The 25,971-nt window shown below is 45.9% G+C and overlaps 1 protein-coding gene across 6 annotated transcripts in view; it reads right to left on the bottom strand.

The window, feature by feature from the left end:
• Positions 1–1,322: 1,322 nt before the first annotated feature.
• The window catches only part of syt7a (synaptotagmin VIIa), an 80,200-nt gene continuing 55,551 nt past the window's right edge, over positions 1,323–25,971 (bottom strand). For 4 of the 6 annotated variants that reach the window (XM_052061876.1, XM_052061877.1, XM_052061880.1 and 1 more), the window contains 7 exons: positions 22,523–22,657; positions 13,550–13,652; positions 12,662–12,929; positions 11,926–12,095; positions 11,495–11,609; positions 9,948–10,147; positions 1,323–5,025 (listed from right to left, as the gene is read on the bottom strand). In XM_052061876.1, coding sequence (XP_051917836.1) covers positions 4,921–5,025; positions 9,948–10,147; positions 11,495–11,609; positions 11,926–12,095; positions 12,662–12,929; positions 13,550–13,652; positions 22,523–22,657 — 1,096 coding nt within the window. In that variant the 3' untranslated portion in view covers positions 1,323–4,920. The remainder of the gene's footprint in view (positions 5,026–9,947; positions 10,148–11,494; positions 11,610–11,925; positions 12,096–12,661; positions 12,930–13,549; positions 13,653–22,522; positions 22,658–25,971) is intronic. The other 2 variants (XR_007961879.1, XM_052061879.1) reach the window with 2 other exon arrangements.

The following is a 25,971-nucleotide window of genomic DNA, read 5'->3' as shown; positions in this document are numbered from 1 at the left end:
CTCATTTCAATCGGCACACGTTCAGCGCAGCCAAGCTTAAATTTAATATTTTAAATATTAATATTTAAAATAATATAATTTAATATAATTTTAAAATAAAATAAATAAAATATTTTAATAAAATAAAATAAAATAAAATAATTTTAATATTTAATATTTAAAAATATATTAATTTTAATATTTAAAATTAATATATTTAAATTTAAATATATATATTTAATAACAACTACAGCAAGAGTCCGGGTACAGGCACATTTCCAAAGAAGTGAGTCACCCATGCCACGTCCGTCAGGGCGGAACATACATTCTACAACCAAAAAGGGCACAGTACGAGAAGAACAAACAATATTATCAGGCTCGGACATCTAAACTAGTTATTTGGTTGAGAAGAGCACAACTCGGTGTTTGTCGGCAAATTTCAAATTGACGTGAATTGATTGAACCTTTTCGTGCACCCTGTAACCTGATAACATGGTAAGCTGTCCACTGTCGTAACCGCCGTCCCTGAAAGGGTTCATGTTGAACGGGCAGTCTGCAAAAATGCGTTTCGCGAACGTTGTTGCTCAACGTGATGTCTACAGCATGGGGAACACATGCCAAGCACTTACTCCATCCCTTGAGGGAATATCACAAGTCGTTGGGGATAACATTTTGCTTGCGTCGTGTGCTCTCGCTCGCTATATCCTGTACATGAGCGGGAGCTTTTTCGAAGGTCGCAATTCTCACATTTGAGAGGCATGGGACAAGTGGTGCGTACATAAGAACCGAGATTTGGAAACTGTTTTCATTTTTATGTTGTTTCACATAGATTTCCTTCGAATGGTGCTGGGTTGAGGGCTTCTGGCAAAGCGAGACTGTTTGTTGTGCAACTTTTGAATAATCATCGAAAGTACATTTACATGTTGATTCACTTTGCAACCTTGAGCATGATTATCCACGTGGTTTGCAACGAGATGTAATTATGGAAAATTTCACAGCAGATCGTGATCTCACACTGGCTGTGCCCAAGGGATATTCTAGCTCAAACAAAGGTTATATACAGTGATAGCACAAATTTGCATGAAGGAAAACAAAAGCACTCCGTGGTGGGCCGCGAGTTTTCAATGTGCCACCTAGCAACCTATTTGCTTCCATTCTGCCTGCACCGGCAGCAAAACACAGACCTGGCGCCAATAAGAATCACGCCGCATCGTTTGCCAGTTTACTGGGTCGAGTATGGTGATTTCTCTCTCCTGGGGCACCGTTGAGCGTATTTTACACACGAAAAGGTGCACTGGATTATGAGGCACACCTTCAATGAATAGCCTACCGTAGTTTGTATATATATATTTTTCCATACATTGGGCACACTGCTTTATAAGACGATATCCACAATGTATGCACTAGATGGAGCTACACTCAAGGAAATGCCAACAAAACAATCAGATGTCAGTACTGATAGTACTTACAGTACAGTAAGTTATTTACTAAAGCAGTGACACTGTTCACTTAACCAACAGCAAGTTATAACATTGACTCGTTAACGTTGAACTCTATTGCCGCCACTCTATTTCCGTGTTTGCGCCTTAAGTTTGAACTCTGCATTGTAAGCATGTCTCTAACAAGGAGCCATTTTGGGGGTCGAAATATTACCGTAATGACCATACACAAAGCGCATCGGATTATAATGGAAGGCTTTTAGGTGCGCCTTTTAGTGCGGAAAATACGAAAAGCATGGCGAAAAAACAACAAGCCGTAGATCTACTCGAACATTCACCTTAGGAAAGCGACGGCGTGGTGATTATTTTCTTCCGTCACAGCCATTTCCAGCATCTCTATGGTCGCTACTGAAGACACTCTTTTTTTTTTTCCCCTGGCAAGTGTCGCTTCGGCAAACTGTGCTCCCTTCTGTTCTAGGAATGGACACACAAACAGGCCGGAGGAGCTTGGAGGCAAAGAGATGTCTAATCTTGTGCGGAGAAGGCTAAAATGGAGGATTATCTGATGGCAATGACATATCTGCAAACAAAAGTTTTTCGCTTGCGCTGCGAGACGGCCTGCTTGTCACACTTGCCAACTTGGATGTCACGTCTGCTGGTGGCCATGATGGCACATTGGGGAAAAAGAACTCAGCATTGGCTCGGTTCCTTTTGGACTCGGCGCCGTTAGCTAGTTCATTGTTTTGACCCAGCAGATTTGAGGGTACATGCCAGCCTTATTCCCATTTAGCCTAGCAGAATGCTGACTAAATGAACCCTTTCATGCACGCTGGAAACTGATAACATGATAAAATGTCCACTGGAGTAACCCTGAAAGGGTTCAGATATTTTTTTTCTTAAAATGACCCAAAAACACACAGCTGTTTATTTAAAACTTCACGGTCATTGACAGCCACCATGTCCAGTAACAACCTTTGATTGTTAAAAGCCCTGTAAAGCAAAAATAAATGTCTTGTAAATTTGACACACCGCAAAGAAAAGTGTGGTGAACAACCCAGCCAATTTTGAATGATTAAAAAAAAAATGGGTCAATTATACCAACTGGGGATTCAAAATTCAATTTTTTTGTCCCCAGCTGAATGTGCTGCAACCACACCCTGCTCAACTTTTAACTGGCAATCAAATACGGCGACTTCAGATAGAAGTCCTTAAAATCGGAAACGGAGGAAAACGAAAAGGAATCACCAGTTTTTGGAATTGGCCTCAAAGAATTTTTCCGACTGCAAAAACATTTGTGAGCAAGTTGCTTTAAATGTCTGCAAGTATCCATGCTGTCCATGCATGTCTGTTTTATTTACTGCGAGGGAATTTGAGTCGACTGTGGCTGACAAAGCAGGCAACCACTGAAACCCTGCGCTGGTCTCAAGCACCCGGGGGAAAAGATGATCTTCTTTTCCAGTATCTCGCGGTCACAGATCAGCCCATCTTCAAAAATCACACCCACGGAGTGCGAAACAAAATTCTCGTCTGTCTTTTTCGGCCGGGGGGAGGGGGGGGGGGTATCAGCAACAAAGCCTGAATCCACTCCGGCACTGATTGATTACAGCGTTGTGAACATCATCCAGAAAATGTCCGTCTCCCCCGTCGGATCGTACTTGTGACACTTTGTGTCATCACAATGCCGGCTTGGCAAGCCTCCTGAAGACAAGCAAAGCCAAGCGCGAGCTTCTCCTTTCTCACCACGGCAGTCCATCGACAGGAAACATCCACATGCATGCCGGTGCACGTGCTCCAAAATAACAAGCGACGCACAAAGAGGCGGACGAGAGCCCTTCATCCTTCCTCTGCGTCCTCTTCCTCATCTCGACACCCTCAAGCCACAGCGCAGAGGCGGCCTTTCCCCAATCTCGCCTTTCACACACTCTTCCCTTCATTTCCACCGCAACTATGATCGTCATCAAAACCATCCGCGACCTCAAGGTTGTTATTATTATTATTATTATTATTCATATTATTACATTTTGAAAAAGTGCAGATAAGAACTTCCCCGCGCCCTCGTTCGTTCGGAAGGCTGGGCAGAAGAGGAGGATGGGGGAAGCGATGGCAGTATGAAGAGAGAAAGAGAAAAGAGAAGACTTGTGCTGCGACAACGGAGTTGTGTTGCTTAAGCATAAAACACACACACGCACACACACACGCTTGCGCTAGCAGGTATACATTAACACGGATGCGCCACAGAGGCCACCGTGTCGGGAAGATGGAGCGGTTCTCTGAGATCTTCAGCACAACGGGGCAAAACAAGAAGAGCGCAGAGCAGCACAAAGAATTCAATCCACAAATTGAAGTGAGCGCGCACATCAGGACGCATGCACACAAAACAGCACACACTTTGCGTTGCCTTTGTTGCAAGAAGATTTGTAACTGGTTCTCTCCTTCGCTGTGAAAAATGACATCATCGTAGCGTCTGGGATGTAGGTTTTTTGTTGTTGTTGTTTTTTTAATCCTGCGCGTCTTCTTTTTTCTCTCTCCGTGTCAAGGGCTTATTGTCTGAAAAAAAATCAAGAGTGGTCCGTCGTATGGGTTTTATCGTGTGCCCGCTTTCCCAGCTTCGGGAAAGTTCAGTACATGTACAGTATATCTTTTAACCTCTATTTTTGTTTGGAGCTACAGCACAGCACCCACAGCACACAGACGACATAGGGAGGGTGGTGTTTGTCGGGGGCGGCGGGGTAGTTGGGAGGGAGGGGGCCACTAATATCGTGCCAGGGGATAAGAAAGAGGGAACAATAAAGAGGAAATGAGGGAATAGAGGAGAAAAGAGGAGAGAGACACGAGTATCAACAATACCATCTGGAACTCAGCTGGTTTCATCAAAAATGGGGAAAAAAAACTGAGAAAGATCGATTGCTTTCTATGGCTCAAGCCAAATATTAAACCACACTAAGTGTAAGTAAGAGGAGGGAGGAACATAATGCAAGATACAGTACTTTGGAGACAAATGAAGAGAAAAGGCTATCTGTTTTGGGGGATGGAGGGAGATCTATTTCGCCTAATCTATTCATGTTTATGTACATACAGTACATAACGGATAGGATTGTGTTCCTGGAATTATTCTAACATTATATTATGTATCACTTAAGATTCTCTGTGATCCCACGGGACTGGCACCTTCAGTGGGTCAGTGGCTGCAGTGCAGTTCCGGAACCATGGGGGTCCGCATTTCGAAACAAAACCTTAGGCCTCCACAGACAAAAAGCGCAGAAGGAGATATGGGCGGTCCAAACGAGGAGAGAGGGGACGCGCCGACAAAGCGGTGACAAAACAGACGTGGAGGAAGGAGGGACAAGAAGGGGCAAGAGAAAGAGTTTAAAGGTTTAAGAGAGCAGATGGCTAATTGTACCCGTGTTTCGCGGCCTGGCAGCAAGTCAGTCTTGTGCATAAGGAAACGGGACTGGGGGTGGGGGTGGGTGGGTGGGGGCATGGAGGAAGGTGGGCGGTGCCATCAGGCCTTGAGAGCGTGCCACTGGGCCACGTTGGTGCGCGGCCGGGCCAGCATGTCTTTCCAGTGCTTCACCTCCGCTGGACCGCTCTTCCATGACAGGTAGATCTAACAGGAGGCAGGGAAGACAGATCGTTTCATTCGACCTCCTGCCACCTCGTAGAAGAACATCTCACGATAGAGCGCGCCGTAGCAAGATATATCATTTGATATTTTTTTTAAAACTGTTTTTACGGGCCTCTAATTTCAAAAGTGGTTATTCATGAATATGTTGTACTGTCGATGCAATATGAGGCAATCATGTTTTTTTTTTCCGTTACATAATGGCCCTTCCCAAAAAAACCTTAATTATGATGTTGCTCCTGACAAAAATTAGTTTGACACCCCTTGTCACCTTTTATGCCACTCTGAAAAATTGAACGTTCATAACAATACATCTTTTATACTGCCTTTGAAGTCTGGAGCCGGCAGAGGGCGTCACCTGTAGTCAGCGATAGTTCAACTATCCATCCATCCATCCATCATCTACCGCTTATCCGGGGCCGGGTCGCGGGGACAACAGCTTCAGCAGGGAAGCCCAGACTTCCCTCTCCCTAGCTACTTCTTCCAGCTCTCCCCGGGGGATCCCGAGTCGTTCCCAGGCAAGCTGGGTGACATAGTCTCTCCAGCGTGTCCTGGGTCTTCCTCGGTATCTCCTCCCTGTGGGACATGACCGGAACACCTCACCGGGGAGGCGCTCAGGAGGCATCCGAATCAGATGCCCAAGCCACCTCATCTGGCTCCTCTCGATGTGGAGGAGAAGCGGCTCGACTCTGAGCCCCTCCCGGATGACTGAGCTTCTCACCTTATCTCTAAGGGAGAGCCCGGACACCCTGCGGAGAAAACTCATTTCAGCCGCTTGTATCCGGGATCTCGTTCTTTCGGTCATGACCCATAGCTCGTGACCATAGGTGAGGGTTGGGACGTAGATCGACCGGTAAATTGAGAGCTTCGCCCTTTGGCTCAGCTCCTTCTTCACCACGACAGACCGATACAACGTCCGCATCACAGCAGACGCTGCACCGATCTGCCTGTCGATCTCCCGCTCCCTCCTACCCCCACTCGTGAACAAGACCCCAAGATACTTGAACTCCTCCACTTGGGGTAAGATCTCCTCCTCGACCCGGAGGGGGCACTCCACCCTTTTCCGACTGAGGACCATGGTTTCAGATTTGGAGGTGCTGATTTTCATCCCAACCGCTTCACACTCGGCTGCGAAACGCTCCAGTGAGAGTTGGAGAGCCCCGTTTGAAGGAGCCAACAGCACCACATCATCTGCAAAAAGCAGGGATGTAATACTGAGGCCCCCAAAACGGACCCCCTCAACGCTTCGGCTGCGCCTAGAAATTCTGTCCATAAAGGTTATGAACAGAATCGGCGACAAAGGGCAGCCTTGGCGGAGTCCTACCCTCACTTGAAACGATTCCGACTTACTGCCGCCAATGCGAACCAAACTCTGAGATCGGTGGTATAGTGACCGAACAGCCCGTATCAGGGGGTTCGGTACCCCATACCCACGAAGCACCCCCCACAGAACTCCCCGAGGGACACGGTCAAACGCCTTCTCCAAGTCCACAAAACACATGTAGACTGGTTGGGCGAATTCCCACATACCCTCAAGGACCCTGCTAAGGGTGTAGAGCTGGTCCACTGTTCCACGGCCGGGACGAAAACCACACTGCTCCTCCTCAATCTGAGGCTCGACTTCCTGACGGACCCTCCTCTCCAGCACCCCTGAATAGACCTTACCAGGGAGGCTGAGGAGTGTGATCCCTCTGTAGTTGGAACACACCCTACAGTCCCCCTTTTTAAAAAGAGGGACTACCACCCCGGTCTGCCAATCCAGAGGCACTCTCCCTGTTGACCACGCGATGTTGCAGAGGCGTGTCAACCAGGACAGCCCCACAACATCCAGAGCCTTGAGGAACTCCGGGCGGATCTCGTCCACCCCTGGGGCCTTGCCACCGAGGAGCTTTTTAACCACATCGGTGACTTCAACCACAGAGATAGGAGAGCCCACCTCAGAGTCCCCGGGCTCTGCTTCCTCCAAGGAAGACGTGTTGGTGGAGTTGAGGAGGTCTTCGAAGTACTCTGCCCACCGGTTCACAACGTCCTGAGTCGAAGTCAGCAGCGCCCCATCCCCACTGTACACAGTGTTAGTGGTGCACTGCTTCCCCCTCCTGAGACGTCGGATGGTGGACCAGAATTTCCTCGAAGCCGCCCGGAAGTCGGCTTCCATGGCCTCACCGAACTCTTCCCACGCTCGGGTTTTTGCCTCGGCGACCACCGAAGCCGCTGTCCGCTTGGCCAGTCGATACCCGTCAGCTGCTTCTGGGGTCCCACAGGCCATAAAGGCTCGATAGGACTCCTTCTTCAGCTTGACGGCATCCCTTACTGCTGGTGTCCACCAGCGAGTACGGGGATTGCCGCCACGACAGGCACCAACCACCTTACGGCCACAACTCAGATTGGCCGCCTCAACAATAGAGGCACGGAACATGGTCCACTCGGACTCAATGTCCCCCGTCTCCCCCGGAACATGGGAAAAGCTCTGTCGGAGGTGGGAGTTGAAACTCCTTCTGACAGGGGATTCCGCCAGACGCTCCCAACAAACCCTCACTATACGTTTGGGTCTGCCAGGACGGACCGGCATCTTCCCCCACCATCGGAGCCTACTCACCACCAGGTGGTGATCAGTTGACAGCTCCGCCCCTCTCTTCACCCGAGTGTCCAGAACATGCGGCCGCAAATCCGATGATACAACTACAAAGTCGATCATCGAACTGCGGCCGAGGGTGTCCTGGTGCCAAGTGCACATATGGACACCCTTATGTTTGAACAAGGTGTTCGTTATGGACAATCCGTGACGAGCACAGAAGTCCAATAACAAAACACCACTCGGGTTTTGATCCGGGGGGCCGTTCCTCCCAATCACGCCCCTCCAGGTATCACTGTCATTGCCCACGTGAGCATTGAAGTCCCCCAGCAGAACAATGGAGTCCCCAGCAGGAGTACTCTCCAGCACACCCTCCAAGGACTCCAAAAAGGGTGGGTATGCTGAGCTGCTGTTTGGTGCATATGCACAAACAACAGTCAGGACCCGTCCACCCACCCGAAGGCGGAGGGAGGCAACCCTCTCGTCTACCGGTGTGAACCCCAATGTACAGGCACTGAGCCGGGGGGCAATGAGTATGCCCACACCTGCTCTGCGCCTCTCACCGTGAGCAACTCCAGAGTGGAAGAGAGTCCAACCCCTCTCGAGAGAACTGGTACCAGAACCCAGGCTGTGTGTGGAGGCAAGCCCGACTATATCCAATCGGAAATTCTCTGCCTCACACACCAGCTCGGGCTCCTTCCCTGCCAGAGAGGTGACATTCCATGTCCCAAGAGCTAGCTTCTGCAGCCGAGGATCGGACCGCCAGGGTCCCCGCCTTTGGCTGCCGCCCAGCTCACATTGCACCCGACCCCTTTGGCCCCTCTCATGGGTGGTGAGCCCATGGGAAGGGGGACCCACGTTGCCTCTTCGGGCTGTGCCCGGCCGGGCCCCATGGGTGTAAGCACGGCCACCAGGCGCCTGCCAACGAGCCCCACCTCCAGGCCTGGCTCCAGAGGGGGGCCCCGGTGACCCGCGTCCGGGCAAGGGAAACTGAGATCCATTAATTTTACTCATCATAAGGGGTCTTTTGAGCCGTGCTTTGTCTGGCCCCTCACCTAGAACCTGTTTGCCATGGGTGACCCTGCCAGGGGCATAAAGCCCCAGACAACTTAGCTTCTAGGATCATTGGGACACACAAACCCCTCCACCACGGTAAGGTGACGACTCACGGAGGGGATAGTTCAACTAATTTACGAAATAATAACGGATCTGTCTCCGGCTCCAGTTTTACTCCATTTAACCCTTGTGTGCTTCAAATTAAAAAAGCCTTAAGTTACGCATTTTACAATTTTTGTAATGATGTATTTTGTGTTATAAAAACATTCTTTTTTTTTTCAAACACTCAAAATGTTCAGAGGCATCTGTGCTATCCATACATATATAGTTTTTATTAGTTCTTTGGGATTTTATATTCTTTATTTTTTGCAAAAGGGAAAAAAAAATTGTGTCTGGAGGTCCCAACCAAGCCCTACTAACAATCCCGACCGGACGTGTTCATGTAAAATGCATTGGTTTGAAGCCTCCTGCAAAAAGTCAAACTCATTTGCGATCCTCTGACGCCACCTAAAGTTGCAAAATTGGAATGACCTCAACCCAACAATGTGGCATGCTTACGTCTGTACAAGCGAAAACAAAGCGATTGACGTAAAAATCGCGTGAAATGCATGTATACACATTAGGTTTACGATGCATTCAAAAATATGAATTATAATGGGTCTCTATGGTGCAAAATATGTAAATTGTGAAGATTAAGGTATCAAAACGTTTTTTTATTGTTGCTGCAATGCCTGAGAATTATCAGGCGGTGACGTCATGAAATTTAGGCTATTTTAGAACCCCTCCATAAGTTTCTGCTCTCTCGTGTTTTTCTGAATGCCTTTGCCTTTAATTCAAAGACATCATTGTACATTTATCGCAAGCGGTGCACTACGAGGGTTAAAAGAAACCCGAATCTTTTCATAATTGACATTTCCCTAATTCCAAACCCCCAACGAGCAACAGTTGCCCCGGTAAAGTCAGCATATTCACGTATACTTTAGAAGCTGTAAATATGCCGACAGTGTTGTCTCACGCACACACACACACACACAGACACACACACAGACACACACACACACACAAAAAAAGAAAAGTATCACATTATTTCAATCAAGCGACAGTGAAGATGACTGATGATATTTATCTGCCTGCCTATGTGTGGATTGTAAATATTCATGAGGGTTTTGTATCACCGCTCCAAACTTTGGACGTATTTACATTTGCAGGCGAAAATGTGAAAGGGACATTCCTGTCATCATAAAGGGCAATGACAACAAAGCCGAAAGTCAGACTTTACCTTGCCGATAACATCATTGCGGCTGAGTCTGTCCTTGTCCATGACTGTGATGATGATGGTGGTCTCCCTCAGCACATGGGCGGGAACGTCGAAGGGGAAGGACTCGTTGAAGACGGGATTGAGACAGCGCTTCATCGTCACCGTCTTCTTCTTCTCGACACGCCTGTCTTTGTGCATCAGCCACACTTTCACGTACGGATCTGCAAATTGGAAGCCACGCGCAACAGTTTACTGTACTTGCACTAGCTACTTGTACTATGTTTTTTTTTAAGACAAATAAACTGATTTTCAATGATTGTTCTTCTGACACTCATTTTTGAATGGAAAGGATTGTATTATTTTTGGTGACTATTACATAGCGGTGCTGTGAAAATTATACCACGGCATCGCTTGGAAGCACTTACAGTGCGTCTTGTGAGACAGCTCCAAAGGAGTTCTATAAGGGCTAATAGCACTATGTGCTGCTAACGTCATGCATGTTCACATACAATTACTGAGAGAAGTACAATTACTTATTAGATTTTACAACAAAAGAATGAAGTGAAGGAACACAAATGTGTGAGTTTTTGCAGGGTGAATTGTTATTTGTCGTGGGGGGGGGGCGGGGGGTTCTAATTTTCACAGAGAAGAAAAAAGGTCCCATCTGTGGCAAAAGCGTGTTGGTTCCGATTGCTATGATGTGATTTTGTTATTCTGTGTTCATTCACTGTCCAATCTGAGGACTCTACCAAAATACGACGGTGCCTGCCTGATCTGACATTAGGATTTTTCAAGAGATGTGGCTTTATTGTGAGGAGGGGTTTTTTTGGGGGGCGTTTAATTTTTTAGGGAGTTGCTAATTGTAATTTGACAAAGACACGGGAACCTTTTCAACTTGATGTAATGTCACCTTGCTACACAGCCAAATATGGCGCGGCTGTGATCAGGAACCAGGTGATATGCGTCCTTGGAACAGAGTGGGGCACTGAATATATAAATGTTTAGCAGGTATTGCGCAACGTCACAATCCAACGTGACTCGGGGGTCCCATGACCGCTGAGCAAGTGCTGGGGTGTAGTCACAGCTACACTGTTTGGTAGGCTTTAACGGGACCAGATATGAGCAACTTTTTGGGACACCGTAGCCCAGCATCGTGGGAAATATTAGCCCGTAGTGAATGTTGATCATAGGTGATACCTCATCTTTATATTTACCCGCGCCGCCACCAGCATGCAAATGCGCACGCTCCTGCGGGTTACTGCACACATTTGACAACGCAGATCCAAAATTTGGAAAAATAGCATCGCAAAACGTAAATTGAATGACCTGTTCTGGACACGCGAAATTATTTTGTAGCACTAACAACATACAATGTCAACAATGTCATTTCTGTCCAATGGAAGGACCGATCGTCACACGCGTCGATGGGTCGATGGGAATGTAGCTGTACAGTGTATAGTGTGAAAAATTAGGCCCGCTTTTGGTCCGGATCAAACGGGCAGGACTTTTTTGGGGTGAAAACACCCCGAGAGACAGGAGAGAGACAGCAAATAATAAGCAAAGTCTACCTGAGGTGCCTCCGATATCCATGGCTTTGAGATTACGGGCTTTGATTATGTTCACAGTGATGGTGTTGGCAGTGGGATTATAGCAGAGAGACAGCAGCAAGTCGCCTCGTCTCCCCTGAGAAACACACACACACACAGACACCCACACACCCACACCCCCCCCACACACACATACACACACACGCGGGATGAATCATCGATCAACTAATATCTGATTTGGTAAGGGAATATCAAATTCCAGATTGCTCACTATGATGTAATCCACGATCACTGGATCTAGTTAATCAACACAGAAAACCAATCGGTTGGTGAAGATAAAATTGACTCAGTAGAAAGTGGATGACATTGGCATGTCGAGTGAAACGTGACAATGAAAACACTGGAATGGAATCACCATCATGCACCCCAGTGGCTGCCCCCCCCTCTCTTACACTGCCATCACTGCAGGGCTTGAGCTCCTTCCAGAAGGTCTTTATCTGACCCAACTCCACCTTGTTAAGCGGGATTGAGACCTCTCCAATGGGGTCGTTCCTGCTGAAGCGGTCGTAGTCCAACACCTGAAGGTAAAGTGTGCGCTCTCTCACCTTCTCATAGGGGAAACCTAAAACACAGGCAAAAGAAGATGAGACGTGCATTCCTATTTAGTTGTGGTGCCAGTGTGCAAGCTATCAAATCAGTCGCCTACTTTTAAATGTGTTTTTTGTTATTGTAAAGTGTCCTTGGGTGTCTTGAAATGCGCTTATAAATAAAATGTATTATTATTATTATTAAATCATTCAGTACCAGCCAATTTTGGACCAAGTCTGAAAAGACATTTAAAAACGTCTTTGGGAGTGAATGAGTTAAATGCAATGATTCTCATGACTCAACAAGTACAGCCGCATGTCAGTGAAATCTCAAAGCTGATCCTCAATTGACTTTCGAGTGGTAATAATGAGGATCAAGGCATTCCGGTGGGCACAAATAATGAAGGAAAAACAGATTGAACAGAAAATAGCCCCCCAAAAATATCCACTACATAAACTCAAGTAGTACGATCTTTTTTTTCTTTTGATCGAACGATTGTGAATCAGGCAATGACTTTATCAGGCTGACAGTGACTTAAACTGTGACACTGAATAAGTGACTGGGTGAGCTGTGACAGATGTTAAGGAAAACAATCCACACCCTCAAACAGGAAGGTTTCATTCCAATGGGGGTTGAGGTTCTTCCTCTTGACCTTGGTCTCCAGCTTGTGCTTCTTGTCAGGCAGCAGGTAGATTTTGACAAAGGGATCCGAAGTGCCAGAGAAGTCCTTGGCCGGGAGCTCCTGGCCCCTGAGAACTTTGACAGTCAAGGTTGTGTTCTGGAAGCTGTAGCCTATACTGAACTGGATCCGACCCAGCTTCTCACTGATTGGCCCCTCGCCGTCGTCGTCCTCTGAACCCGGAGATAGCTGTAAGGGCCACAAGTGCATTCAAATTAAAACAAACAACACATGCAACAGCGGCGGAAAATTTCAAAAAAATCTGAGTAAATGATCTGATCAAAGTATAACACGTCATGTGTCAAAAAGGCTGCCAGAAAAGTCATATTTCATCAATTTGAAGTAATCCCCCTGAATTCTATTGCCCTTTCTAATTCTTCTTTGCCATGCCACAATGAACTCCTGAAATGATTCTTTCAGGATCCTCCACAGCTCCCTCCTCGTGGCCATCTTCATGTTGTCTACGTCTTCAAAACGTTTTTCCTTGATGACGCCCTTGAGCTTGGCAAACATTAAGCAGATCACACAGAGCCTCGTTGGTGTGAGTTAGGAACCGTCAGATGCTCAAGGCATTGTGAGCGGGCGTGTTGTCACGGTGACACAGACACGAGATGCCCCGATACAACTCTTGTCTCTTCTCCACCGCTTGAACAGAAAAAAAATGCTGCAGGACCACTTTGTGGATATGTTGTTGTTTGCTTGACCAGTCCTGGAACCTTTCTGACACAACTAATACATGGTGTTGGAAGATGCCGTAAAACATTTGTATAAACCGTTTGTTGTATGTGCGCCGGGAGAGGTGGTCTTACCATCACCATGTCTCCAGTGAGGGAGTTAGCCAGGTCGGTAACGGAGGAATGGCCGTCAGCATCGGGCGGTTGGCCTTTGGGACTGTTGGCTGGCTTGTTGCCCCTGGAAGAACAAACACACATTGACCGACAGGACCCGCACAAACTCGTCTCCAGAGAAAGAGAATGTCTGAGTCCAACCTCCACCTGTTTGGCACATGAAAAGTATCTATTACAAACACCCAATCGAGTCCAAATTTTTGTTTGGGATAGATGTCACTTCAAAGGTGATTGTGCTTTCTCTGAGAACAGCCAAATCAGATCTGCCCCAAAAAATAAAAAATAAATCCACAGATTAACAACGGGTGCTGGAACGGAGGACGTTTGATGTGTGGCTTTGCATTTGATGGGACTTGGAATCTGAAATGTGCATATGTCCGCCGTGGCAAAGATCCATCCCTCCAACGAGAAAGTTACCGCCAGCAAGTCAATAAACACTCCATTGAAAAAATAAAATAAAATGAACCACTAAATTTGTATTTGTCGAAACCAATTCAGTAGCCAACCATGAGTTCCCTAGGAGGACATGGACAAGACACCCACATCGAAAACGACATATAGAAGCAACAAGACATAAAAAACACACAGGACAAACATGTATAGCAACACGGAGATCACTTGACATTTAACACGACGGTGAACATTTTGTGTAGTGTGTTTGAATCGACCAGAAGACTGTGTGATCCATAACAAAATCTTCTTTTCAATTAAAAAAAATAAAAAATAAATACAAAATGGAGCTCTGATATGTTTGAGCTGCTATTTACTGTAAATACGAATCCATTTCAACACCTGCTTCTTCGAATGGGGACTGTAGAACACATTAAGGTGGAATAAACACTGTGGTAGAAAACACTTCTGAGTTCATACGACAACATGAGAAGAAGGTGTGCGGAATGTAAACAGCAAACAAAGGCAATACAATTACGGAAGAGAGTTGATATGAACTTAAAGAGAGCATGTTATACGATACGAATATCCAAATGTCCTGACCAATAAAATGTGACACTTTGGAAAACAACACTCCATACATGGACAGGCTAAACACTGAAAGGCCGTTGGGCAATAAATGACTACCCCAAAAAAAAAAAGAGAGAGAACCACAGAGAAAAGTGAGAAAGACAAATCAAATGAGAGGATGCGGAAGGTTGAAGACAGAAATCATAAAGATTGCAGATAAAGCCCAACAAGGGATGTAAGAAAGAGAAAAGCAAGTAGGAAATCATTTTTATCTGTATAAGAAGAGATAGCAAGTATTAATAGCATGAACAGTGAGGTTACAAAAAGCAAAAACAAAACAGAGTGAGATTGTTACAAACACCACATTAAATAGAAAAAAAGGAGAGCTGCAAGAAAAGATAAGGAATGAAGGAAGGAAGGAAGGAAGGAAAGCCTGGAAACACAAGAGAGGCTTAGTTTGGTCAGTCTGATAAGTATCAAAGAAGAACAAAATAAAGAACTGTGCACACACAATCTAACAGTGGACAAAGGGACACACATGCTGAAGGGAGAGAATGACGACAAAAATAGAAAAATGAAATTAAATCCAATGGATCATCACCAGAAAGGAAAATAGGAAAGATGATGTCATCGTGGGATTGATATGAAAGGGAAATAAGTGGCCAAAAATGTCATACGTGGGTCAAAAGGGGAAATGCACATTTAGAGTGTCACAAAAGAGGGTGTTACTTGAAATGAGGTCAGGTCAACTTGATTCGGGCCTGATTTCCCAACTGTTTAGCAACACTCTAAAAGTGAGGACTGGGATCACAAGGGCCAAAGCACAAACTGGCATTGGCTACGCGTGCATATTTGACATATGCATGTCGGTGTCACTCAAGAGAGTGAGGGCAATGCCTTGGACAGGCAGGAAACAACGAGCCCATCAACAAGTCTGTCTGTCTGGCCAGCATCTGTCAAAATGTTTTTTTTCATTTGAAATTGAAAATGTTTCATGGCTTCTTCGATCAAATTTGGAGAGGTTAAATGTGCTCATGTGCTCTTTTTCTTTCTTTTTTTGCAGACACAAGGACAGAACTGGGGAAAATATACTGACAAAAAGACAGACAGAAAAAGCGAGCAAACAGGACAAGCACAAAATCACACTCAATTTGACCAGCAAAGGAATCGGCGGGGTGTTAACCAATTCCAGGAGTGAGGCGGGTCGTCATCAATCGGCCGTTAGTCGTTATTAGTTGCCAGGGGGTCTCATTTCATTTTTAGGGGCCTTATATTCTCTTTCTCATTTTTTTTAAACTGCAGGCAACAGGTTAAAGGCGATCGAAACGGGCACCTCGAGCTCTAAATCACGATTCGAGACTTAGATGAAGGGAGCTCTGAAGCCGAAAGCGATGCTTAGGATTTAGAGTCAAGCAAGGCACCTCCCTCCTCCTCGTCCTCCGCCTGCCAAGTATCGATGGTGGAGTCAACATCCTCAATTATTCATTCGCCTTCATGCTCCGCTCAGGGGGCTTCATTGCCTTCTCGGGTAGGAGCTCCTGCAACCGACGCAATGGCTTTCCGATCACGCTGCTCTACGGCGCCTCAGGTGGTCCTCTGCTCCAGTGCTGCCGCCTGCTTCTTTTCACAAAGTGGCTGGGACAGCACTTTAGTAGCAGGAAATACTTCTGTCCTCCAAGGCTTCTAGTGTATCATGAATTTAAATAAGGGTTGGTTTTAGGCTTATCTAACCCCCCCCCCCCAAAAAAAAAAATCTGTGAATCGACGTATTACGGCGCCGATGGCATTTTGGTCTGACCCCATGGGGCTTCATGGAGACGACGCGTTGGAGCCCTGCAGTGTCTTACAGTAGCCAGCAGACGGCAGAGTCGACTCGAGTTCAGATCAGACTCCCCCTGCAGCTCAGAAAGTGGGCTGTTGGCATAGCAACGTCTTCTCGAAACATAGATCATACGTATTGGGATCGAGGGTGTGTGCGGGAGGCAGTTGGGAGTGGGCACGGGGGCAGGTGTGGTACGAGGGGTGCGGCAAACAGGCAAGCACAAGGAGAACAAAGAGTTTTAGGATATATGACAGGTACGGGTGAGAGCCTCGCAGACACACACACACACGTTCACACAAACGCAGTGTGTGGAGGCAGGCGGGGCCGCTGTGGGTTTCACCGTCCTGTGATACTATCCTGTTTTGTTACCTGACCGAGGGCCAGCAGCTCGAAGAGGGGTTGGGGGGCAGGGGGGAAAGACACTCCACTTCAAGGCTGGAGAGAGACTCGAGAAACAAAAAGCCCCCTCCCCAAAACACATTCAAACACGCCTGGGACCTGATGAGGTTTTTCAATCTCAATGTTGCGCCAACCCAGATATGCGCTTGGGGGCTGGGGGGGCACAGTGGAAACTCCCGAGGATCAAGCAGTCGCAGCAAGAGCAACGCTCACATAACTCGTCGTCCGCATCAACGTTCGGCCGGCCTGCCGTCCTTGCTTGCTCGGGCGCCCCTCCAGACCAAAACTCGTATGCGTTCACTGTTAACTAATCGCTGCCTGTCAAGGCCGGAAACGTGACTTAAATAGCAACGTCTGTTGAAATCCAATTTGGAGAAGAGGCAACACGGGAGGCACTGAATGAATGTCGTCTTCCGCCTGTCTGCCTCATTCACAGAGAATGCTGTTGCGCAATTTTTAAAATGACGCTTTTCAATTTAACTTCAGCCGCCATGGCGAATAAAATCAGATTGTCCGACGCCAACTGTCCAGACAATCAATAACAATCCGGCGCCTTTCAATCGTGTCTCTAATTTGTCTCCAAGCTGCTGAATGACTTTTTTTTGTTGTTTTAAAGGTTCACTAAAACTGCAATCACGCAGCCGCCTAAATGTTTTGAATGCAGATTGAAATGGAAGATTTGACTCTGAGGTGGAGGCAGCGGCAAATGAGCCACCTGCTCTGAGGCACAACAGGGTTGAGTCACATCTTCAAGCTCCTAATTGCTCGCCTCCCCGTCCGTTTATTGGAGGAGCACATGCGTACCAGCCTCATACCTCCCGTCATGCCCACCATAACGCAATGCACAGCCCCCTTCAATTGCTCAACTGGAAGGCGGATGCCGTGTGAATATAAGAACACAACCCATCGATTTGGAAGTCTTTCTCAAATTCGCCTTCATTTGATACGTGCGTTAATGCTTGAAAGTGCATTCCCAGGAGATATGAACGCCAGCCACAGTGATAGGAAGGTTCAGGGGCCAACTTAATCGGCACGCCTGGAGAGAGAACTGATTTGTTAGGCCTGAAGAGCTCCTGTGATAGGAGGCACACTGTGTCAGGGTAGTCTAATCCGGTGATTCTCAAAGTACCTCGAGGGTAGAAGCGCTCACTTGAGTGCAGGGATGGGGAAACTAGTGGCCTATGGGCTGAGTGGCCCCATGATTCATTTTCTTATTGTCCCCCCAACCTCCCAAAGAAGAAAAGTTTCTTCAGAATTGTCTTGTTTTTTTTTTCCCAAACACCAACGTTAATTAAAAAAATAAATAATAATAATAATAAATATTCAATCCTGTTGACAATTTCTGTAGGAAATGGGTTAAATGCGGGACAATTTCCCCCCCAAAACTTGGAAAAAAGTCAAAAATAAAATAATAATATTAAGAAAAAAGAAGGAAATCTAATCAATAAATCCAAAAATATTCAAGTCCAATTTGCAGGGGGAGACTAGAGTTTTATGGTGTAATATCAGCAATCACCACCAGGTGGCATTCCTTAGTTTCATTTATACAGGGTTTATACTGTACTGCCCTATATCACAATGTGAGTCGGTTTATTTTTTTCAGTGGATATGGGCTGATATGTCAGTTCTTTTTCGGGCAGAATGTAAATTCATCATCAGGCCTTGCCATGTATTTGACTGCCAAGCTGCCTCGTCTCCTGTCGGACTAGTGACCTTGCTCACGCCTGTGCTTCAAGTGTTGTATTCTAGACCTTTCAATATTTCAGTCGCTCTCGTTTTGTCATAGATCTTTGCAAGTCTTTTCATGATTTCTTTTTATCGATCTTGAGCTTTGTTTTTTCGCATTATTGGACTTTTGATCATTTCATTATTGTGAATTCTCAATTTTATTATTGTGAATTCTCACAGTTCTTGCCTTTTGCAAGCTTTTTTGTTTTTTAATGCATTTTTTTTCCTGGCTCCTTGTGATCAACAATTTCAGTTTGTACTTTCTCGGTGCACTTTTCTGTAACATATATATTATTTTGTGATCGCACTTTGTCTGAGCCTGCATTTCTGGAATCCAAAAACATTATTCGGTTCGGTCCAGAACTTGACAGCAAGTAAGCGTCATGCTCTCATGTAATATATAATACATTATATATATATATATATATGCTTGGCAATAAAAAGACACTCTCACAGAATGCATGCCATCTTTCAGGCATGGAAATTTGCATCTATATCTATTAATATCTCCCGGATGTATTCTAAAACAAGCAACGTCTCCACTGGCTTACACAAAATGATGCAACATCCATGCTTGAATAATTGAAAGGCCACGGGCAAGTGGATTGAATGTTAATGTGGCACAAGTATAAGTTCCGCCTCCCCCGTCCCGAATCTGCGTCTTCATTGGGTGGTCGACTCGCTGCTCACTCAGAGATCTCGATTCAAAGCTCCTGGGGAATGTGGCTTCTCTTTATGGCAACACTGGAGGAGCCTGTACTGTATAGGTTCACTGAATCGCAACTGAATTGTATGAGTAAGGACCAATGAGGCATAATCAAGCCACACTAAGTTTCAAATTAAGCTTTTGGAATATCAACAGCCTACAGTATGGATGCACGTGTCTGACTGTAAATATCTCAGCGTGCCTGGTTCCAATCAGAGACCGTTTTCCTGCCCGACTGTTCTCGCGTGTTCTTTTGTCACGCAATCAATCACACCGACGGCTCTCGCATTTCTCGAGCGCATGTAGAAACGTGTTTGTCAGCCCAAGCTCCGCCTCATATACTCATGGTCTCTCAGAAAGCTTTTATCGCATTTTTATCGTGTGATCGCACATACACAAGGTCGGTGACGGTGCCGAATGAATGTCGCAGCCTATATCAGCTTCTCGTGGCCGGCGGGGACGATGCCGTGTTTGTTTGGCTGGCTTTCAAGCACAGCAAAGGAACAATTAAGCATTAGCATGCCCGCTTGCCGAAGGGCAAGGAGAAGGCCCATGAAGCGGATTGGTTCACCCTTTGATACTTTCCATGCATGTACGCTTGATTAATAAGCAGGGTTAAGAGTGTCAAGAAATACCCGATCACAAGATCAAATACAGACATGTTATTAATTAACAAGTTAAATTCAATGGAGAATATTGATTTTGTGGTTTTGCTACTGGACATTGAGTCTCGTATGGATGATAATAAATAGGATGGCAAAGTTGCTCAGATGTGTGCGACTTGTTTGGTTGAACCTTCAATGAATTGCTGTACTCAAAAGCGCTGAGATTTTAAAGAATATTCAGATGCGCGTGTCCAATAACCCCCAAAAATGCTTAGTAAGTCTTTGCAATTATTTGACAGATTGTTATGCAAATGTGTAGACTAGACATAGATAGATTGATATTCCTCCATATGGCCAAAAGTATGGGGATATTGACAGGAAATGAAAATGGGAGGAAAATGTGATGATGAAAGTTGGGAAGGCTTTTTCCACGAGTCTCTTTTTCGTACAGTTTTGGGCCATTCATTCACAATTTATGATGCTATTTCTCTCAATACTTGTATCCATTTCGATTTTATGGATACTGTATGTGACAGGCACATGAAGGGCATGTTTGATGTAAATACACCATTTTTCTGATGAGAATGCGAGAGTGAAAATAAAAGTGAGTGCTGCTCTGTCTCCAGCTCGAGGCAACTCCCAGATGAGAATAAGCAGCATGCCAAAAAGCTTGATCGATTCGATCGTGGTCGGACATCTGTGAAGTCAGCACTTAACGCTGCGGGGAATCATAAACTTGACTGAGCGTTGCTAACACACCGCGGATTTCACTTCAGCCTCTCTATTTAGCATCCAATTAAAGTGCGACTAAATCACTCATTAAAACTCTTTGGCTTGTAATTTGTCAAAAGACAAACAACACAATCGGGAGCTCGGATGGAATTAGAGAACAACATAGGTGAGGGACCACACAGGATCTCGGCAAAAATGTTATGGCATTCAAACTCTTTCAGTGTAGCTAAATACTCCTGTACCAATTTTTTTGTCCGTTTTCAAGAAATTGCATGAACCTCGGGTTAATCTCCGCACACTCAATCACAGCGAATCGAGGCAAGCGGTTGAGCCTTTGTGCTGGAGCACAGAGTCGCCATAGCGCGCCTGTCTTTTGTTGGTCCTATTAGTGGATTTCGCGAGCCATTAAAGGAAGTTTCCAGGTGAGCACAATGGCTGGAAAAGTAATACGCAGGAAATGGCAGAAAGGTGGGGTGGGTGTTGGGGGGGTTCATTCTCGGTGGCTGAATTTCATACCGAGTCTGGGCAACAGGGATAGTTTTTGATGTTCATAAGAGAGGTTTTCTTTCACAAAGAACACTTTCATATTTGCAGGACTAAACGAACCCAAAGGAAAAAAAAATGTCACGGCAAAGTTTTGCAAGCACTTAAGGTCCTTATTAACTCATTCACTCCCAAAGACGTTTTTAAACGTCTTTCCAGACTTGGTCCTGAATTGGCTGGTACTGAATGAGTTAATGTCAGAGAGTGTTTGCCTTTTGCTAAAAGCCATTTGAAGCCATGTTGGCATTCTAACGCCCATCATGTTGTCCGACAGCTGCGTGCGAACGATAAGACACATTATGGTCTTGAGGAAGAGTTTGCGTTCCCTGTCTTCTCGGTCTCGCGCTGATGAAACACCTGCGAGTGAGACATAATTGGTGTGACGAATAACCAAAATTTGTTCACCCGTCGACGCCATTTCAAGGCGCGTGTCACATCATGTATCTCCAAATTGTCTCCAATTTGTCACAGAATCAGAAGTGAGGTTAAAAAGAGATTGAATAGGCCAGCGGGGGAAATCAAACGTGCGCCGCTTGTGCCAAGTATTGGATTTCACTGTGCTTCAGAGAGGGTACAAATGCTGTAAAACTGACCACACTCATGCACAACACAGGCGCAGTGCGCTTTGAGCGTTTTGTTTCACAAGAACAAACCACTGCTGTAATTTGTAAATGCTTCCCCCCCCCCCCCCCCCCCCCACACACACACACTGTATAGAATGCAACAAACATTTTGGGAGATGACTGTAATGGGTCCTCATAGATGAGTGCAAATCTTTTGGCTTCTCGTATGGGAGGTGGCAGGCAAGGAAAGGGTTTATTTTTAGCAACATATTTATGTAAGCGACCAACATGTTGTGGAATAATGAGAAGGCACTCTGGGCCCTTGGTGGGAGCTACACAGACGGATCTCTCCGAGCAGCAGAGGGTGATTGAAGGCAGCTAATGAGCATGAGGCTAAAATAAATAAATAAATAGAAATAAAAGGCAGCGGAGAAGAGACTAGAATAATAAAAGCGTGAAAATACAAAGTAAATGTGCTAACTAGAGCGGGTGACAGGAGTGAAATGGCAAGCAACAAAGATAATGACAACACGGAGGAGAATGTCATTGTGATACAGGAGATGATTATCAGCCCAGTAAAAAAAAAAAAAAAAATCATTTCAAATTGGCAGCCATCTTTTTCCCCGCGTGTGGTTGCCCTATCATCTCTTTTGATGTTCGTGTCTATCTGCGGTGGTATTCCAACTACAGTCTTTATCACAAAACATTTAAGTGTCGCGATTCACCACGAGAAAACCCCGACTCTCCTCTACCTTGCTTTCAGAACTCCTCGCTACGCTAGTTCTTCGAGATCGAACCCTTGCCTTTCTGTCATTTGCCATCCTCCGCACTCTCCCTAACGCACACACTCACGCACTCTCAAACGTTCTCTGGTACCTCTTCTCGAGGGGGGGCTCCTGACCGGCTGCCGGGACTGTCTGCGGCTGCGTTTCCTGCAGGTCAGGGATATTGGCAAAGTCGTCTTGCTCGGCCACACCGATGGCCAAAGATAGGACCACCAGCTTCCCTTCGCTGGCTCCCCGGAAAACAAAAATCAGATGAGAGAGACACATGTAGACGGGGAGAGAAAGAAACGAGAAGAGATGCAAAGTGTGGCCAAAGCGAGCACAGAAGATGTGGCACAAGTGAAGGGGGAGAGGAGAAGAGACATCAGTTCAGGTGAGGGCAGACAGCAGCACTGTGACATGACATTTCTGGATCTTATTAGAAGGAACGAGTCACCATCATAAAGAAAATGCTGATTAAGAGAAACTTTGCTATGTCAGAGAACAGCAACACTGTCCAGGGAAGGATATTAACCAACCTGAAATGCAACCCAAATTAAAAGTGAATAATTAGGGCACTCAGTCAACCGCAAACCTCTGCTAACACTGAACTAGCCATGTGCGGTGGACTAAATTTCCTTCGTGGACTGGAAAAGGAAATTAAGAATCAATGAATCAACTTACTGCTTAAAATATCTCAACCGGGATGGGGCGGCCCAGCGGTCGAGTGGTTAGCCCGTCGACCGCACAGTGCAGAGGTTGTGGGTTCCTGTGTGGAGTTTGCATGTTCTCCCCGTACCTGCGTGGGTTTTCTCCGGGTACTGCGGTTTCCTCCCACATTCCAAAAACATGCATGGCAGGCTCATTGAAAACTCAAAAAAATTGTCCCTAAATGTAAGTATGAGCGCGGATGGTTGTTCGTCTCTGTGTGCCCTGCGATTGTCTGGCAACCGGTTCAGGGTGTCCCCCCACCTATTGCCCGAAGACGGCTGGGATAGGCTCCAGCACCCCCCACGACCCTCGTGGGGATTAAGCGGTTTGGACAATGGATGGATGGAACTGGGAAGGTGGAAGCTGACCCTGAATGTTCTAAACTCCTGTTTCCACGTCGAAGTTGTCCAATGGTGACTGGAGGAAGGGAATTCTTTCTCAGAGGGGGCCTTGGCACGGATGTGCGTGACCTCCCCATAAGCCCACCTAAGTAATCTTTGGCTTGTGCTTGGTGAACCTTTTTTTTCATAACCCTGCAATTAGAAAAACAAAACAAAACTAAGAGGAAAAGTGTCTTTGTGGCAAGGAATTAGAAATGTAAACCTTTCAGGGACAGCGGTTACTACAGTGGACATCTTAACATGTTATCAAGTTACAGGGTTAACTTCACATAGACATGAACTCATTAAAGTAAACTAAGCGAGTGGTTCAAATCCACGCAATATCCACACAGGTGCACATCTTCGCCAAACACGTCCTCCCAGCCAACATGGCTGCCGTCGACTTTGGCCAGTTAGGTCGAATTAAGCCTCATTACAAGGATCTGGACTAATTGTTTCTATTTGAGTGACATAGCGTCTAGAGGTGCTCGGCGCGTGTCGCCGCTTTCTGGGTCAACGCTCTGTCACCAGCCACACTGCACTCCTCCACGCACTTCACTATTGAGCCAGACTTCCTCCCGCAAATCCCTCACATCCCTATCCCCTTCGTCTTAACCATCCCGCCTGTTCATCGCTCCCCGCCAACTGCCACACGCAGCCACGCTTCTAAAGCTTAAGCCGCCGATGCCGCTACTGTACCACCGCTGAGAAAATACGCTACTGTCAAGACCGTACAAATATTGCAATTTTGCTTTTCTTACATGTAATTCGGGGCTTTTCTCACAAAACGATTAAGGTGCTTAATAATCTTTCGCTGCACACGCATCGCGGCAGTTTCCCACCTTTTCTGTCATCCTTGGAGATGAAGGCACATCCCCAGTCATAACTTGCTCACCAAAGATGCCCCACGTTGCTTACTTAAAAAAAAACTTTTAAAAGTGGTAACCTAAATCTGTCCAACGAACTTCAGCAACAACCTAAAAAAAAAAAGCGAAAGGATTATAAATGGCTGTACTGTGAACTGGCATTACAGTGACCCAATTGTGATATTTTTTTCTGCAAAGGTTATGTGGTTTAACATTTTTTTTCCATGAATCATATGCGTTTCCCAGCATTTTCTCATCAAATCAAATAACTGCTCCCTAGTCTCTGAACCACCAAGACTCCCTAGTCTGAGCTATCACTCATCAAAATATAATCAATGCAAAATAATTGTTCAAATAACACACAGATGCTCGGCACAATCATATTAATTAGTTCCAAAAACGTCTTGAAAAGTAGTCACACTTTCCTTTGACAGGCTTCTTGTGCTTACATTGACTTTCGATTTAGGGCTAATCATTGTCGTTTCAACTTTTCCTTTTCTTTTTTTTTCTCTTCCCAATTCATCCATTCGTCTATTCGCTGGTCCCAATTAGGATCTCGGAACAGCTGCTTCCAAACACGGCGGACTTCGCAGGGCACATATAGACAAACAACAATTGGCACGCGCGGAAGGAATGCAAACTACACGTGAAGGCCTGAGCCAAAATTCAAACCCTGAAATTCATTATTTTAAAAAGTAGGGTTTTTTTTTTTGTTTTTGTTATTTGCTGTGCACCCTTCAATACAATGGTACAGTGTGTGGACAGTAGAATGAATAGTTATTGGCTTCCTCTTCCCCCATTGCTTGTTGATGAAGGCATTTACACTTCAGCAAAGCACTTGAACTGACATCTCTGAAAGTAAAGGATGATAAAGTGAGATGGATATGAATGACACCGGGACACATGATTGACTAAAGTCTATAATGCTGCTGTATCTCCCCGGAGATCAATTTGGTAAAACGGCTCAAAGACGAGACGTACAATGAGTCAAAGACATTGACAATTTCACTCAGCAATGGTTCACCTGTTTGTAAGCGATCTCCTATTTCACTGCTCCATCACCAATCATCTGAGGTGTTGCTCTTGTCGAGAAAATGCAACAATCGTGACCACAACCTCACATTTACATGTTGACTTGACCAGAACAGGCTTTTCACTCCATGACCTTGGTGCTTGCATGTGCTACATTGCTAATGCCCATTGTGCTGAAGGCACTAAGCCCAGCTGTGTCACTCTCATATTCCCGCAAATCCTTAAACTTTACATAAAAAAAGCCAGACTAATGTTTAAAATAAAAACTATTCCACCACAGAATCAGCAAAAAAAGGCACAAAAAAGATGCTGAATGTTGCATCTCGGCAGCGTACTTCGTCATTCCTTTGTAGCTCCGCCTCCCCCGTGTGACTCCATCCTCTTATGGGCTGAAGTAACAATATGTTGAAGACTAAATGGTTTCTGTTGACATCAGATCAATGCTTCAGTTGCTTAACCCTTGCACTTATCCTGATGCGCAGTGACACATGGCCTGACTGATGCGCCCTTGCAGACACACGCCAGCATCTTAGCAGCCCAACCATTATCCCGGGTTTACTATTAGCACGTAA

This window comes from Hippocampus zosterae, chromosome 3 (assembly GCF_025434085.1).
Source record: "Hippocampus zosterae strain Florida chromosome 3, ASM2543408v3, whole genome shotgun sequence".
Classification (NCBI taxonomy): domain Eukaryota; kingdom Metazoa; phylum Chordata; class Actinopteri; order Syngnathiformes; family Syngnathidae; genus Hippocampus; species Hippocampus zosterae.
This window is presented reverse-complemented; position numbering and strand designations above follow the sequence as displayed.